Consider the following 18,051-nt stretch of genomic DNA (forward strand, 5'->3'; position numbering starts at 1 on the left):
GCCGAACCGAGCTCGAACCTAGGGTGGCTTGAGCTCGAGCTCGTTAAGGAAGGCTCGGCTCGAGCTCAATAAATGATGCTCGTGCTCGAGCTCGCCAATTTTCGAGCTGCTCGAGTTCGGCTCGAGTAGCTCGATTGTTCGAGCTCGAGCTCGAGTTCGATCTTGAGCTCGAGTTCGAGCTTGAATTTGAGCTCGAGATCAGTTTGATTTTGAGCTCAAATTTAACCTATTTGATTTTAAATTCATGTTTCAATTAAAAATAAACTATAAATTTTATGTATGTTATAATTATATATATATATGTATATTATTATTATTATATATATACTATATATATATATATTATATATGGCTCGCGGCGGCTCGACGAGCACGAGCCAAAGACATTAGAGCTCGAGCTCGGCTCGATTATTAAACGAGCCGCAAGCTCGACTCGAGCTCGAATTTGACCGAGCTCGAGCCGAGCTTTGACCGAGCGGCTCGCGAGCAGCTCGCGAACGCCGAACCGAGCTCGAACCTAGGGTGGCTTGAGCTCGAGCTCGTTAAGGAAGGCTCGGCTCGAGCTCAATAAATGATGCTCGTGCTCGAGCTCGCCAATTTTCGAGCTGCTCGAGTTCGGCTCGAGTAGCTCGATTGTTCGAGCTCGAGCTCGAGTTCGATCTTGAGCTCGAGTTCGAGCTTGAATTTGAGCTCGAGATCAGTTTGATTTTGAGCTCAAATTTAACCTATTTGATTTTAAATTCATGTTTCAATTAAAAATAAACTATAATTCCAAAATATAAATATAAAAAGAAATAAAAGCTATAACCCTAAATATAAGCTTCAGCCGACGGCTCCATCTTCACCATCGCCAATCTCCCAGCTCCTCGCTGTCGCCTCCATCTTCACCGTCGACCCAGCCGCGCCCACGCCCAGTTCCCCGTCGACCCAGCCGCTCTCCAACAGATCTGAAGCCACAGGCGACGCCGCCGAACCGCCCTTCCTCCGCTGGCGCTGCCTCACTCGCGACCGCCAAACGCCACCGCCACCACCCCGGAGCTGCCTCACTCGCCGGAGCTGCCTTCCTTCACCAGCTGCTACGGTAAGTTTATTTATTTATTTTATATTTAATTTATTTCAAATTTTTGTTGATTTATTTCAAATGTTATTGTTATTGTGATATTTTAAGAAATTTATTTTGAATTTTGTTGATTTATTTTGAGTTTTTAGATCATCAATTCATCCCATGATAGTTTGGGGAGTAAAGTAACAGTTGAGAGCATATATTAGGCCGAAATAACTTTGGTGAGGTATATTTTAGTGTTAGCTCAAAGAAGATGAGCACTGAGCAGTAGACTGGAAATTTTAGACTTTATTTTTTTGGAATTATGGGTTATCTGGTTCCCTTTTTAGGTGTAAATTGCAGTTGATAAAACCCTATATAGTTCTATGCTTGCTAAAATAAATGTTCTGCAGTTTTGTCATCCCTTTTTCTAGTTGTTTAATTATGTGTTTCTCTGCTTCTTGTTCAATATCTAATTTTAGTTGAGTGGTAAATTTCTTAATGGGATCAATACCTTCCACAGCTGTGGATCTGCTTGGTGTGAGACTTACTGTATGAGTTAACTGCTGTCATTTTAGCTTCTAGTTCTAAGATATACTCAGTTTTTTTTTTGTTGCTCACTTCTAGTTCTAAGATATACTCAGTTTTTTTTTTGTTGCTCACATGTTTTTCATACTTGCTTCAGATAGCTGTTTAAAGAAGGAAGAATGGCATTAGTTCCTGAATCTGGTATGTGACCTCTCTGTTTCTCTGCCCTATGTGTGTAACAATCATGAAACAGACTACTGCAAATTATAATTTTCCAAAGTTAAAGAAAGAAAACAAAGTTCCTAATCTGCAATTTAGATAACTAACTACAATGTATAGAAAAGTCATGAAACCTACTGAACTCTGTGGGTTACTATTTATTATCTAGAGATGTCAATGTGTTGATTTTGAGTTAGTGATAATTACATTCACTCTTTGACTCACTTCTACTGTCAAGACTTAGTGGATGCACTTTTTTAACTTGCTATGAATTATTGTTAGTGTCTTTTGGTTAGTGAATGTGTGATTGGGACTTCTACTATCTGTGGTTGGAGTTTTGTAATCTTTTTAATACTAGTAGGAGCTAATATTACCTAGGGGTGTAAACGAGCCGAACCGAGCTCGAACCTAGGGTGGCTTGAGCTCGAGCTCGTTAAGGAAGGCTCGGCTCGAGCTCAATAAATGATGCTCGTGCTCGAGCTCGCCAATTTTCGAGCTGCTCGAGTTCGGCTCGAGTAGCTCGATTGTTCGAGCTCGAGCTCGAGTTCGATCTTGAGCTCGAGTTCGAGCTTGAATTTGAGCTCGAGATCAGTTTGATTTTGAGCTCAAATTTAACCTATTTGATTTTAAATTCATGTTTCAATTAAAAATAAACTATAATTTTATATGTATATATTATATATATATATATGTATATTATTATTATTATTATTATTACTATATATATATATATATATATATATGGCTCGCGAGCGGCTCGACGAGCCACGAGCCAAAGACATTAGAGCTCGAGCTCGGCTCGATTATTAAACGAGCCGCTCAAGCTCGACTCGAGCTCGAATTTGACCGAGCTCGAGCCGAGCTTTGACCGAGCGGCTCGCGAGCAGCTCGCGAACGGCTTAGCTCATTTACACCCCTAATATTACCTTCTTAGGTGACAGTAAGAACTAAGTATTCTAAACTTTTGTAATCTTTTTAATACTAGTAGCAGCTAATATTACCTTATTACTGAGAATGGCTTTGCAATTAAGTATTCTAAATTTTTGATAATTAGGTGCTATTTTAAAGTGCTATTATATGTATTGATATCATATTAGTGGTGTACTTGAATAACTTTTGATGCCTTGTCTCATATAGAGTGGTTATGGAATTTCTGACTGCTTTTTAATGCTTGGGCAATAAATGCAGAGCATCTTGGGAAGATTTCCCTTCTGAAGGTGAGCCTACACTGGTAAAGCTAAACCAGTCACAACTTTTGAAAGGGTTTAGATTCAACTAACCTAGTAGATCAGGAGGAACCAGAGAACTAAACTGCTAACCATATATGTCTTCAGCCTTGGGGTGAACTATGGAGAGTAGAAAACAGTAAGTAAGTAAAACATTCTTTTTGTAACTTGTTTTTAAGATTTCATTTATGTTATCATACATTTTATAACACGGCCCTAGTTTTTACATGGTACTTCTTTTATTTTTGCATGTGTCTGGATTTATCTGCTGATTTTGTCACTGCTTTAAGTGAAGCTTATGAATGAATATGCGCTACTGGCTTTGTGGATTTGATGTTTACTTCATCAATATTGGTTTCCATGTTTTTCTTTAAGTGAAGTGCATGCTCTTTTGAGTTCTGAACTATAGTGAGAATGATTGATTATTTACCTTCTACTTTTAACTTATGTGAGCAAAGAACTGATGGAATGATAATACTATTTTTTTTTTTTTTTTGAAACATGGAATGATAATACTATAATAGTGTAAAATTTGTAGTTTCCTTGACAATAAGAAGCCCTTCGCAAAACTTGTAGTTTCCTTGACAGTGGTTTGTGCATATAGTTGATACTTTTTGGTGTTGCATGGTCATTGGTAGATATTGCTTAGTATTTCTTATTTAATTCTTTATATTTCTTATAAGGACATATATCTTATTTTTTAGGCAAATGATGATTGTAACTGCTACAGCTATGATGCTAAAAAAAGCTGGGATATCTGTTGCAGCTACAGCAGGAGTATATTTATTGCAATTATTGGCAGGTTTAATCTATGTGGAAGTTTACATGAAGAGGATAAAGGAAGGTCTCATTGTTGCCAACTTCTGTAAATTGTAATTTCATTCTTCTCTTTTGTAGCTTTCAATTATTTTTTAATTTAGAACTGTAAATTTGTAATTTCATTCAAGTATTTTAATTTTAATTTTTGAGAATGAAGTATTGTAATTTTTGAAAATGTAATACAGTGTATACAAGGGAATATTGTTGTTTTGTTTTGTTTTTTTTTTAATTTTTTAAATGGTATCCGCGTCTGTTGTACCAACAGCAGATGCGGATGCCCTAATTTTTTTTAAAAGATTTTGTTGCCAAAACGCGACGGAACTTTCCGTCGCAAATTCGCGACGCCTTATTACGTCGTCAATTCCGTCGCCATATTTTGCGACGGAATTATTCTGTCGCGAACACAAATACGACAAGCTGATAAACGACGGAACGAATTCCGTCGCGATTCCGTCGCAAAACCTGTTTCGCGACGGAATTTAGCTGTTTCGCAACGGAAAAATTCCGACGCGAATCGCGATTTTTCTTTTAGTGAAAGTAAAACTTGGGAATCTAATATTTTTCAATACATTTTGACATATCAAAATCTATTATAATTTATTCCTAACAACTCACCCACGAAAAAATACTACCATCACTCACATTGAACCTCATGTACATAGTAAAATTCATTCAAAATAATATAGCAACTACTACTAGGCTGGGCATCTAGCTAAAAATAAAAAAATGACAAAGCAATAACCACACAAAAACTACCTTACACGAAAGCACGATTGGCTACAAAGGAACACCCATCTAGAGCTTGAATAAAGGAAGCTAAACATGGTAGCATGCCATCAATGTATTCATTGAAATTTTGACCGCAAAGAAATGGAATAAGTTAATTGAGTTTTCGAGAATAGTAGTTTGAGGAAGTAAGTTTAATGGAGAAAAAGTGATGTGCTATTTCTAGGGTATTTACTGGGCTTGGGGGTGGAGAGGAAATATCTGAGGTGGTGTGCGAGGAGGAGGCGGTAGTGGCAATTTCGCAGATCAAGTGTCACAATTGTGGTGTCCAGAAGAGCACATGTCTATCAAATCAACCTCTTCCCTTTGTTTATCCTCTTCCTCTCCAGATTGCTATTTTCACCTTCCAGAGTTAGGAAAAACTTACCCCCATCCCCACCAAAGCTTCCAATCTTCGGAAACATCCTCCAACTTGGCTCCCTCCCCCACCGCTCCCTCCAACAACTATCCACCCGCTATGGTCCCCTCATTTTATAGATTTAATTTTTGTTTTTTTTTTTCTTTTCTTTTTTTCTTTCACTCCTATTTTTTCTTTTCTAAACGCACCTGCAAAATCTCCTCAAAAACTCCACACTATTGAGAATTTCTTTTCTAGTTGCAACTGTAAAATCTCCTAAAAAAACCACACACTATTGAGGAAAGCCTAAGAAGGAACAAAAACTGAGAGAAATTTTGTTTTTCTTATGCCATTAAAGATAATATCTCATTGTAGACACTATTGGTAGAAGAAAAATATATGGCTCAAGGCAACCAAAAGTCCAAAACATCCTTTTCTGAACCTGACAAAGTTCAAACATTATTCCATGTACCATGGTCTACATTTGTGTGAACCATAAATAAAAAATATATTTTAATGTATTAAAAATACATTATTTGTATACATAAAGTACATTATTTGAAAGTACATAATTTTTTATATATTATTAAATAATATATATTTGTCAAAAACCTTGTGGTCAAGCCACATGAAGTGGTTCTCTCAAATGGGAGGTCATGGGTTTGAGCCTCAGTAGTGGGGGCGATATTGAATTGATTTATTGGTCTTCAATCAAGACTTTTAAAGTGATGAATTTTAATTGATTTTGTAGACTTTTCTAGAATATTTTAAACTTTTATCAAATATATTTTAAACTTTTATCAAATTTGTAAGCGTCTATAAATATTCTTATGACAAACATTTATAGACTTTTAAAAAAATATTCATATTAAAAATTCTACAAAATTCATTAAAACTCTAAATTGAATACACCATCACAAACATTCCATAACTTCTATTAATATATTATTTATAATTTTCTTACAAAAATATTTTTTTCTATAAATCATAAATGAATTAATGCATTGTAAAAAAATAAAAAATAAATATTGACTGTCACAAAAATAGAGTATATTATACATAAAGAAAATATAATCAATTTTCACTAAATAGAAAAAATGCGAATTAAAATATTCATCTTTTAGTACATGAATTATCTTTGATTGGCATTGGTTTCACCTTGTTGGGTGTCTCTCCACATATCCGAAGCTATTTTAGTCCTCCACTCATTTGCATGCTCTTGTTGTTGCTCCTGAGTTTCAAACAGTTGTTCAAAATTATCTACATCATTCAGTGGTAAAGGTGAAGGAGATTCATCATTATCTAGCTCAATTAAAATCTCATCGCTACGACACTCCTTGCGAAGAAAATTATGAAGTCCTGCACAAGCTAGTACACATTCTGCACATTCTGTATACCTGTCGAAAGTTATCAGAATCTTCAGTCAATACGTTTTGTATATAATTGTATCCACGTGAAGTAATTGGTCGCCGAGCTAGTGGATGTTTAATTCGTTCACCATTATTATCAATAATAACCTCTTTTAGTATGTGTATGAGCATAGCAATTGTTTTCAATAAATGTTGAATGATTTCATAAAACTCTACTTCTTCAAATTCTTTATCTACTTGTTCTTCATCCACATCAACCATCTCAATGTCATTATTGCTATCAATACTAGAGTCGGACATTATATATCAATCACTTAAATAATGGTATTAACCTACAAACAAAACTATTTATATGAAACAATAAGAAGTATTTAAAAAAAAAAAGTAAAGAAAAGAAGATAAAAGAAGAGAATTTATAGTAAAAAAAAAAAGACTACTACTACTACTGCTAGTACTGCTGCTGCTGCTGCTCCTCCTCCTACTGCTACTGCTGCTGCTACTAATAATAATAATAATAATAATATGAACTCTCATTTGGACGATCTTGGGGTAACATATTTAGAAATGTATCCTTCTTTGATTTCGTGCTCAACCATTCCAAAACCTTGAAACAAGTATCACTATCCAATTCAGGGAGTTCCTTAATAGCATCCCAACAACCATTTTCTTTTTTCTCTTTTCTGCACCAAACAATGGATATTAGCCGCTATTGAATCAAGAGTATTAGATAATTTATCTAACACATTAGATCGATTTGTTTCCTTAGTTGAAGTACTATTTCCTTCATATTCAGTGTAGTTCTATTTCATTTTCTCTTATAATACTTTGTTGAACTTGCTTCTACATTTATCTCTTAAGGTGCTGATGAAGTATATTGTGGTAATTGTGGATCTTGAGAATCTACTTGTACATCATTTTGTGTAAATCCATCATTAACAAAATCAAAATGTAGTTGATCAATTCTATGTTGATTATCTTCTTCAACATTATAGATTCTTGCATTAGTTTCATCACCCAATCCGATAGAGTTTTTTTCTACGGCAGTAGTACATCCAAATACAAATGCTAAATCTTCATAGTCAGCAACTGTATCTGTCCGTAGGTTTTTATGAGTAGGATATATGAGACTAGAAAAGAAAAAAAATAGTTAATGAATGATTTAAAAAAAAATTAAGCAACATGTATGTTAATTAAACGATATAAGAATCTCACCTTGAAATAATCTTCCCACACCTCATTGCTAGCTGTAAACCTCTTTATGATGGGATCCCAACCAAATCCCGAATTATGACGCATAAGCTTTGAAAAATTGTTAAAATGATTCTTGAAACATTTCAATCTGCTTTGGTATTGTGCGTACGATCTTCGACACCCAAGCTTTTCATTCAGAGCAGGAAGCATCCTCCTCTCCACAGATAACTTGCTTAAACCTCCACTACTATCACGTCATTTTTTATCGCATCAACCATGAGTTGTAACAACTCATTACTCTCCTCAGGTGCCCATAATGCATAATTTTCATTAACTCTATTTTTACATTTACTCTTTCTTGATGAGTATCTCCCTTTTATAGTTACTATAAAATAAATAAGAATTTGAATCTCTCAAACAATTCAACTTAATACAAATATATATATATACATATATATATATATATATATATATATATATATATATATATATATATATATATATATATATATATAATAAATATATATTTATATAAAATTATAAACTTTTATATTAATTAAATAAAAATTATAAATTATAAATTAGAACAATTTGCTACAACCAACAAGCAACTTCCTGAGTTCCTGCTGGTTGCAGCAAATATTTATGCTGCAAATAGAAGCAAGATTGTTGCTGTTCGCAGCAAATATTTATGTTGTGAATAGTAGCATACAAAAAATTTACTTTGAACATCAAAAAAAAATTATTTTTTAAGTAAAATATATGAGTATTTATGAAAGATTTGAAGCATACTGTAAAATTGATGAAAAATTTGCCTAGTTTAGATATAGGAAAAAAAGTCTGTAGAGAATGTTGAAAAGTTTGGGGTTGGAGGGTTGAATTTCATCTATTTATATTAATGAAGAAAAAGTATACAGAAATCCTATTCTGACAGATTCTATGAAAGTTAGTAACTTTTTGAATACCATTATATTTTTAAAAACTCTATAAAAGTCTTAATCGAATACCAGTATACTTTTAAAGAGTTTTGAAAAGTCTGGATCCAATGCCGGTAGACATTTAAAGAGTCAGTCTAAATTAAATATCACCAAACTTTTAAAGTTGATAAAAGTCTTTAAAAGTCTATGAAAGTCGTGATTGAATACACCCCCGTCATGTAACAGGGTCAATAGTATTCAATATATATATATATATATATATATATATATATATATATATATATATATTCAGTATACAAATAATATACTTTTAGGGTGTGTTTGGAAGCCCGGAAAATGATTTCTGGAAATCATTTTCCGGGCTTCGTGTGTTTGGCAACAACGGGAAAACGTGTTCAACGAAAAACATTTTCCATTGACCACGGAAAATTAATGCAAAATTCCGGAAAACAACTTCCGGACAAAATGTCCGGAAGTCGTTTTCCGAAAATGGGAACAATGCTCCATAGCGAGGAGGGACGGAACAAGCCGTCCCTCCTCAATCGGTGGACTGGTTTCCGCCGGCGGAAACGAGTCCGCCGGCTCTGGTTTCTGCCGGCGGAAACCAGTCCACCGGCTTTGGTTTCCGTCGGAAACCATGCAGCCGTCCCTTTTTAAAAAAAAAAAAATTAATTAATTTATTTATTTATTTAAAATAAATATTATTAGTTTATATATTTTTATATTTAAAAAAAATAATAAAAATATATAATTATATATTTCTACTCATTTTCCGGAAAATGAACTCATTTTCCGGAAAATAACTCATTTTTCAGAAAACATTTTCCAGAAGTCATTTTTCTGCTTTCCAAACGCACCCTTAGTATATTAAAAATGTATATTGCATTACTGGTCTACACAATTATATGGATAATAGTTCACACAATAATTTGCCGACAAAGTTGGCTAAGCAGGGACAAAAACTGAGGAAATATTTAGTGGGATTCATTCAATACCACTGCAAGCCAGACAAGGTGTGGAAGAAATTAAATATGGGGCACATGTCAGTGACTTTAGAATAGATCATAAGTTGCGCACCAAAAAAAAGAATAGATCATAAGTTTAATTATAACCCATTAAAATGGATATAATTTCAATTTTTTCTATATAGGTTTTTGTGTTTACTAGTATAAATTACAAATTTGCATAACTCAAAATATTATTTTCATATTAGGAAAAGTGAAACTTTTGTCTCCTAAATTACATGCTTATAGCACTTTCCCCCTGAATTATTCATGTATTCACATTATCTGTCTTGATTATTTTAAAAGTGGTAATTTTTTTCTTTTATATTAGATATTCATTTGGACTATTAAAAATAAAGGAAAAATAGGTATTTCAAGTCACTTTCCTTTTCTAACAAATTATTACTTTTCTAACAAATTATTACTTATATGTAGAAATCATAATAAATGCAAAAAAGAGCAAACACCAATTGCAAATATTATAATTATAATTTTAAGCCTTGGAGAAAAATCAACTAGGATAAGTAGTCATCAATAAATTGTATATATATATAACCTTTTGGTTTGATCGATGTGGTCTGTACCCTGGCCTGAACGGAACTATCAAGATAATGAATCTCTTGATGCATTATTATTCCCTTTTCCCTTTGTTTATTTTCATTTTTTTCCTCTGCAAATTGCTATTCTCATCTCGCAGAGACACAAAAAACTCACCAACATCACCCCCAAAGCTTCCAATACTAGGACATATCCTCCAAATTGGCTCCTACCCCCATCGCTACTTCCACCAACTATCCAAGCAATATGGTCCGCTCCATCGCTACTTCCACCAACTATCCAAGCAATATGGTCCGCTCATTCGCTACTTCCACCAACTATCCAAGCAATATGGTCCGCTCATGCTACTTCAATTCGGTTTCGTGCTGGTCCTCGTCGCCTCCTCGCCCGAGGCGGCCAGAGCGATCATGAAGGACCACCACGACTTGGCCTTCTCGAAGCGCCCCGCCAGCAGCTTGGCTAGCCGGCTACTGGGTGCAGTGTACGCGCCCGCACGAGCATGTAATTATTTATTTATTTTATAGATTTGATTTTTGGCTTTTTTTTTCTTTTCTTTTTTTCCTCCACTTCTACTTTTTTTTTTCTAGACACACCTGTAAAATTTTCTTAAAAAATCCACAATAAATTCTTGTCTAGTCGTACCTGCAAAATCTCCTACAAGATCACACACTATTGAGGAGGGCCCAAGAAGGGACAAAAACGTTTTTCTTATGCCATTAAAGATAATATCTCGTTGTAGACACTATTGGTAGAAAAAATATTATATGTCTCAAGGCAACCAAAAGTCCAAAACATCCTTTTCTGAACATGACAATGTTCAAACATTATTCCATGTACAATGTTCTACATTTGTGTGAAGCATAAATAAAAAAAATATTTTTTAATATATTAAAAATACATTATTTGTATTAATAAAGTACATTATTTGGAACTACACAATTTTTATATATTATTAAATAATATATATTCAGTACACAAATAATGTACTTTTAGTATATATTAAAAATGTATATTACTTTAATGGTCTGCACAGTTATATGAACAATGATCCACACAATAATTTACCGATAAAGTTGGCTAAGCAGGGACAAAAACTGAGGAAATATTTAGTGGGATTCATTCAATACCACTGCAAGCTAAGCAGGGACAAAAACTGAGGAAATATTTAGTGGGATTCATTCAATACCACTGCAAGCTAGACAAGGAGTGGAAGAAATTAAATATGGGGCACATGTCAGTGACTTTAGAATAGATCATAAGTTGCGCACCAAAAAAAAAAAAGAATAGATCATAAGTTTAATTATAACCCATTAAAATGAATATAATTTGAATATTTTCTATATAGATTTTTGTGGTTACTAGTATAACTTACAAATTTGCATAAAGGGTTACACTTTTGTGAGACTGTCTCACGGATCCTTATTCGTAAGATGAGTCGGATTGGGCCGAAGCAACATGCAAATGTCACATTGTGCAAATCTCATACTTATATGCTCAAATATAATATTAATCAGGAATACAACTTTTGTTACTTAAAAGAGAAAAAAATATTTTATTTTCCATAATAAGTAATGCTAACAAGTGCCCCTTACTTATAAGGAAAAAATATTATATTTTGAGAGAAAATGTAATACTTTTAAATTGAAATGTAAAAGTATTATATTTTCACTTAAAAGTATTATATTTACACTTATAAGTAACAAAAATTTTATTCATGATTAGTATTACATTTGAGCATATAAGTATGACATTTGTGTGTATAAGTATTACATTTTCATCTTGACCTAACCCGACCCGACATGTCTCACACAAGTTTTTGCCTAACCCGAATATTATTTTCATATTAGGAAAATGACACTTTTGTCTCCTAAATTATATGTTTATCGCACTTTTCCCCCTCAATTATTCATGTATTCACATTATCTGCCTTAATTAATTTAAAAGTGGTAATTTTTCCCTCTATATTAGATATTCATTTGGACTGTTAAAAATAAAGGAAAATAGGTATTATTTCAAGTCACTTTCCTTTTCTAACAAATTATTGCTTATATGTGGAAATCATAAAAAATGCAAAAAAGAACAAACACCAATTGCAAATATTATAATTATAATTTTAAGCTAATGCTATTAACAAATTAAAATTAAGATTTAAATACAAATTTAGCTCTCCATTTTTAAATATTATAATTATCATTTGTGTTTTAAGTCTTACTTTTGTTAATAGCATTAGCTTAAAATTATAATTATAATATTTTCAATAATTTGTTGGAGAAAGAAAATAACTTGAAATACTTGCTCTTATTTTTAAGAGTCCAAACACCTATTAAATATAGAGGGGGGGAAATCGTCACTTTCAAAATAATTAAAGGTTAATGTGGGTACATGAATTATGTAGGAAAAAATTACTATAAGATATAATTGAGGGGGCAAAGGTGTCATTTTCCCATAGTATTATCAATCAATTGTTTTTTTTTTTTTTCAAACTTATGTGATATTAATTTATAAGACTAACTGTACTCAAAAACAAATTTATAAGACTAATTCTAAGTCCACAAGACCCCACTCCTAAAGTAACTACAAGGTAAATTTCGCTAGTCATCAGTAAAATATATATATATATATATATATATATAGGGCCGGTTTTTTGATTTATAGGGCCCTGTGCTAGTAACTAGGTGAGGCCCTATCAAAGTATAGATAAATTGCGAATTGAAGAAAAATAGCAAAAAGAAAAATGCAAAAAAAATGTAAATTTTAGGCGGATATAATCACAAATACATATACAGGGCTGGAATAGGATTTTGGGGCCTCTGTGCGTTTGCACGTCTTGCACGCCCTAAAATCTGGCCCTCTATATATATATATAACCTTTTGGTGTGATCGATGTGGTCTGTACCCTGGACTGAACGGAACTATCAAGATAATGAATTTCTTGATGCATTATTATTATTCCCTTTTACCTTTGTTTATTTTCATTTTTTTCCTCTGCAAATTGCTATTCTCATCTCCCAGAGACGCAAAAAACTCACCACCATCACCCCCAAAGCTTCCAATACTAGGACATATCCTCCAAATTGGCTCCTACCCCCATCGCTACTTCCACCAACTATCCAAGCAATATGGTCCGCTCATCCTACTTCAATTCGGTTCCGTGCCGGTCCTCGTCGCCTCCTCGCCCGACGCGGCCAGAGCGATCATGAAGGACCACGACTTGGCCTTCTCGGACCGCCCCGCCAGCAGAATGGCCAGCCGCCTCCTCTATGATTACAAAGTCGTCGGCTCTGCCCCCTACGGCGAGTACTGGCGACAAATGCGAAGCATTTGTGTGCTCCATCTCCTTAGCAACACGAGGGTGCAGTCGTTTCGCAATGTTAGAGAAGAGGAAACAGGATTGATGGTGCAAAAGATCAGACAATCGTGCGGCTCTGTGATGAATTTGAGCAATGTTTTCTTTGAGTTGACGAATGATATACTTTGTAGGGTGGTGCTTGGGAGGAAGTACAGTAATAAGGAGAGGGGAAATGGGGAAAAGGATTTCAAGTTGTTGCTAGCGGAATTTCTTGAATTGTTGGGGACATTTGATGTAGGGGACTATATCCCATGGCTTGCATGGGTGAATAGAATCAATGGGCTTGATAGAAGAGTGGGGAAAAATGCTAAAGAATTGGATGAGTTCATTGATGGTGTGGTGGAAGAGCACATCGGTTTGAAGAAAGAAGAGGGGGATGCTTTGGACTTTGTCCACATTTTGCTTCAAATACAAAGAGAAGATAAGATTGGCTTTGCCATTCACAGAGATTCTGTCAAAGCTCTCGTCTTGGTAATTATTAATTACCCTACACTCTCATTTTAACTGTCCAATTGGATTAGCTAGATTTGACTATCTAAATGAGTAATGCTACTTGTATTAAAAAAAAAAAAAATGAGTAAAGCTACTTACCCCAAAAGATATTTAATATTCAATTTAATTATCAAATATAATAGTTTTTTTTTTTTCAATTTAGTCCTAAATATATATATATTTTTTTGTGTCTAATTGGATACTTCGATTATTTTATCTAAATGAATATTTTGTATGTGTAACTTGATAATTTATCATCTATTTAGTAATCACATATCCCATTGCTAATTACCTTCACGGTACTAGACAACGGGCTTATGAGCCCTATTGACGGGCTCAAGCACCCCATTACCTAGTACTGTGAAGAGACAATAAGAGTAACAGGAGTGGAAAGTGGTACTATTGAACGTGTTTGCACAGTCTCGTTGTTTTTTTTTTTTTTATTGGGAATGTTTTGGAGCAAAAATAATTTATTTTCTCAAAAAGCTACTTTAAACAACTTTTTGAATTTTAAAATTTTAGAACAATAAGCTGTTACAAAAACAAATTGATTAACCAATTGGCTGATAAGCTATGTTACTAAACATAGCCTATATATTTTATTGATTTAATTACAATTTTTTCTGTAAAGTAAATTTGATTTGTATTGCAATGGTATTTGTTTTCTCTGTGTTAGGATATGTTTTCAGCTGGAACTCACACAGTGTACACACTTCTTGAGTGGACAATGGCAGAACTGATAAAAAATCCTGAAGTCATGAAAAAATTATCAAGTGAGGTAAGGAGATTGAAAACAAGTGATGATTTAGAAACCATGCAATACTTAAAAGCAGTCATCAAGGAAACCCTCCGTCTTCACCCTCCCATACCATTGCTAGTCCCTCGAAAGGCATTCCAAGACGTGAAAGTGATGGACTTTCATGTGGCAACCGGCACCAAAGTGATTGTCAATAGCTGGGCAATCGGGAGAGATCCAATCGTATGGGAAAACCCTGAAGAGTTTAAGCCGGAGAGATTTTTGTATTCTAATGTGGATTATAAGGGAATGCATTTTGAATTGATTCCATTTGGAGCGGGTCGAAGGGGTTGTCCCGGTGTGGCCTTTACTACTAATGTGATCGAGCTTGCACTGGCTACACTCGTGCACGAGTTTGATTTTGCATCAACAGAAGATGATTTGGATATGAGTGAAGGAATTGGTTTGACAACTAACAAGAAAATTCCTCTTACTGTAATTGCCACTCCGAGGGTTGGCTAGAATATGCATTGCATGCACATATGTATTTACCCTAGAATAATGCATGCTATTTGGAAATTATAATTTTTCCACAAGACTTTGGTTTTATCCATGCCTTCAAATGCCAAGTATTAAATATTAGGCATCGTAATTGTTTGATGTGAAGACATGTATAATGTTAAGCAACGTTTGCGTGTAAAAAAATTATAAAAATTTTCTCTAATGTTAAATAAACTCATGGCCAAAAACATTCATTTACAATAATAATGCAAATTAATTGAAATTTGAGGACAAAAACTTAGAGAGCTTATTGGTAAACGTATTGTTGGAGAATGGAAAAATATATTGTTTATTGATTGTGTATACAAGAATGCATGAAAACTACTTAGTGTTAGGAATATAGCGGAATAATGCGAAAAAGAATAATCGTAAATTGAGAATTATAAAAAAGTTAAATAGTATAAATAAGGAAAAATATAAAATGACAAATGAGAAAATTCCTAATTTGGGAGAATATAAAAATATATGTTAATCTCAAAGAAAATACAAAGAATATATATATATATATATATATATATATATATATATATATATTTATTTATTTATTTATTTATTTATACGTATACGTGAGAAGAAACAAGAAGAAATAAGAAGAAATGAATGAATTGAAATTGATGAGGAATGCATTACAAAGCAGAACACTAAGGATATTTATACATTCAAAGAAGTATAATTATGCGGCATGTAGAGAATGAGAGCCAAAGTCAGAGAAAGACGTGAGATGTGGAGTGCTACGCCGATGATTATGAAAACAGCAGGTTGGTCTCCATGAATTTTAGCCACATATTTCTGTCTTAACAATCTTTACTTTTGATCAAATTCACTGTGGGAATTAACAAATGGAACAACCGACTAAACTCAAACACTACTTGAACTTAGCAATAGGAAGAGCCTTGGTGAGCATGTCTGCTGGATTCTCCAAAGTCCAATGTATAAATCTTTTGAACAACAATATCTCCTGCAGCTACAACATCCTGGATATATAAAATGGTATCTGACATTGATATGTTTGGTTTTGGCATGATAAGTATCATTCTTGATGAGATGGATAACACTTTGACTATCTGAAAACACAATATAATCTGACCTGTGCAATACCAAACTTCATAACCAAATCTCGTAGCCAAGTAACTTCTTTAACACCCTCTTTTGCTGTAATATATTCCGCCTCAGTCGTAAATAACAAAGCAATAGACCGATGCATAGGTTTCCAACTGATAGCACAATTACAAAGAGTGAAAATATAACTAGAAAGCGATCGACGACTGTCAAGATCACTACCATAATCAGAATCTACAAAGCCCATAATGTTAGTAGATATAGAAGAATCCATAAAAATTCAATCCCAAAGAGGAAGTACCCTTTAGGTACCACAAAATCCATTTAGTTGCGTTCTAATGTTCCTTACCAGGGTTATGCATGTAACGGCTCACAACACTTACAGCATAAGCTAAATCAGGTCTAGTACATGCCATAGCATACATAAGACTTCCAGCATCACTAGAGTAAGGAACTTTTGACATATAAGCCACATCAACATTAGACTTAGTTTATGTGGATGATATACTTGTGATGGGGAGTGATCCAGATCTTGTATCCCGTTAATTATCAAAGTTGTCTGCTGCTTTTAAGATTAGAGATCTTGGTGAACCTGGTTTCTTTTTTTGGTATTGAGATAGTTAAATGTGATGGTGGGATACTACTTTCGCAAAAGAGATATATAACTGATATTTTAAAACGTGCAAGATTGGCAGAATGCAAAGCATTATCTACTCCTATTTCTGTTTCGAAATCTATTCTTTTTAGTGCAGACTTGTATGAAGATCCTAGCCAATATAGGAGCTTGGCAGGAGCACTGCAATATCTAACTGTCACTCACCTAGACCTATCCTTTGCAGTCAACCAATTGTGTCAACATATGCATGCTCCTACTATTTCACATTGGGAACAACTGAAACGAGTCTTGAGGTATGTTAAGGGAACTGTCACTTATGGTCTACGAATAAGAAAGTCAGTATCTAGAGATTTGCATGCTTTTTCTAATTCTGATTGGGCTAGCTGTCCTGAAGACCGAAAGTCAACAAGTGGTTATGTTGTGTTTCTTGGGTCCAATCTTGTGTCTTGGGTCTGTAAGAAACAAAGAACTGTTGCTAGATCTTCTACTGAGGCTGAGTACAAAACACTAGCAGGTGTTTGTGCTGAAGTAATTTGGATTTTGTCTTTACTACGTGAGATTAATGTCCCCAATATTTCCGTTCCCAAGTTATGGTGTGACAATCTTGGTGCTACATACATGTCTGCAAATCCGATATTTCATGCACATATCAAACATGTTGAGATTGATTATCACTTTGTTAGAGACAGAGTTGCTTCAGGAGATATTCAAGTCAACTTTATTTCAACCACAGATCAACTTGCAGATATCTTTACTAAAGCTCTATCTGGTCCTAGATTTTCTTTTCTTAGAAACAAGCTACAGGTTACTAGGTTACCCTGTACTTGAGGGGAAGTATTAGGATACTATGTATTTGAGTTAGATTATGACTCCGTATTCTAAGCTTCCTGTGATTCTCTTATTTCTAGTCTCCTGGGATTCTCTTATTATATATATTCTCTTATTATATATATCCCTGTAATCTGTATCTTTCAACAATCTGATTTAATACAATTCATTTAGTTCTCATCGTGTGAAGACTGTTTTTTTGGTGCATTTTCCCCCATTTTCAATTCTTTGAGAACAAGAAATCTCACCCACACAAAAAATACCATCATCACTCATATTGAACCTTATACATAGTAAAATTCATTCAAAATAATATAGCAAAAAAAAAAAAAAAAAAAAAAAAAAAAAAAAAAAAAAAAAAAAAAAAAAAAAAAAAAAAAAAAAAAAAAAAA

General features: G+C 33.8%; 1 protein-coding gene and 1 long non-coding RNA gene across 4 annotated transcripts; both read left to right on the forward strand.

Moving 5' to 3' along the window:
• Positions 1-802: 802 nt before the first annotated feature.
• LOC115996455 lies at positions 803-3,986 on the forward strand. Of its 2 annotated transcripts, none has more exons than XR_004093622.1 (4): positions 803-1,081; positions 1,728-1,771; positions 2,978-3,158; positions 3,720-3,986. It is a non-coding gene; the product is annotated as an uncharacterized LOC115996455 (long non-coding RNA). The 2 variants fall into 2 exon arrangements; XR_004093623.1 differs by having other exon boundaries at positions 2,978-3,154.
• Positions 3,987-10,051: 6,065 nt separating this feature from the next.
• On the forward strand, positions 10,052-15,202 carry LOC115996430 (cytochrome P450 71A2-like). Of its 2 annotated transcripts, XM_031235638.1 has the most exons (3): positions 10,052-10,267; positions 13,141-13,838; positions 14,536-15,202. In XM_031235638.1, exons 1-3 carry the CDS (start codon positions 10,072-10,074, stop codon positions 15,115-15,117), a joined length of 1,476 nt encoding a protein of 491 aa, XP_031091498.1. In that variant the 5' UTR covers positions 10,052-10,071; the 3' UTR covers positions 15,118-15,202. The 2 variants fall into 2 exon arrangements, with proteins under 2 accessions (XP_031091498.1, XP_031091497.1); XM_031235637.1 differs by lacking the exon at positions 10,052-10,267 and having other exon boundaries at positions 12,842-13,838.
• Positions 15,203-18,051: the final 2,849 nt, after the last annotated feature.

Source organism: Ipomoea triloba, chromosome 11 (assembly GCF_003576645.1).
Source record: "Ipomoea triloba cultivar NCNSP0323 chromosome 11, ASM357664v1".
Taxonomy (NCBI): Eukaryota; Viridiplantae; Streptophyta; class Magnoliopsida; order Solanales; family Convolvulaceae; genus Ipomoea; species Ipomoea triloba.

Excerpts from the sequence above, each read along its gene's own strand:
- LOC115996430 (XM_031235637.1), top strand. The coding sequence starts at position 12,942 with ATGAATTTCTTGATGCATTATTATTATTCCCTTTTACCTTTGTTTATT. Across the intron at positions 13,839-14,535 it reads CTGTCAAAGCTCTCGTCTTG|GATATGTTTTCAGCTGGAAC; the intron begins GTAATTATTAAT and ends TCTCTGTGTTAG.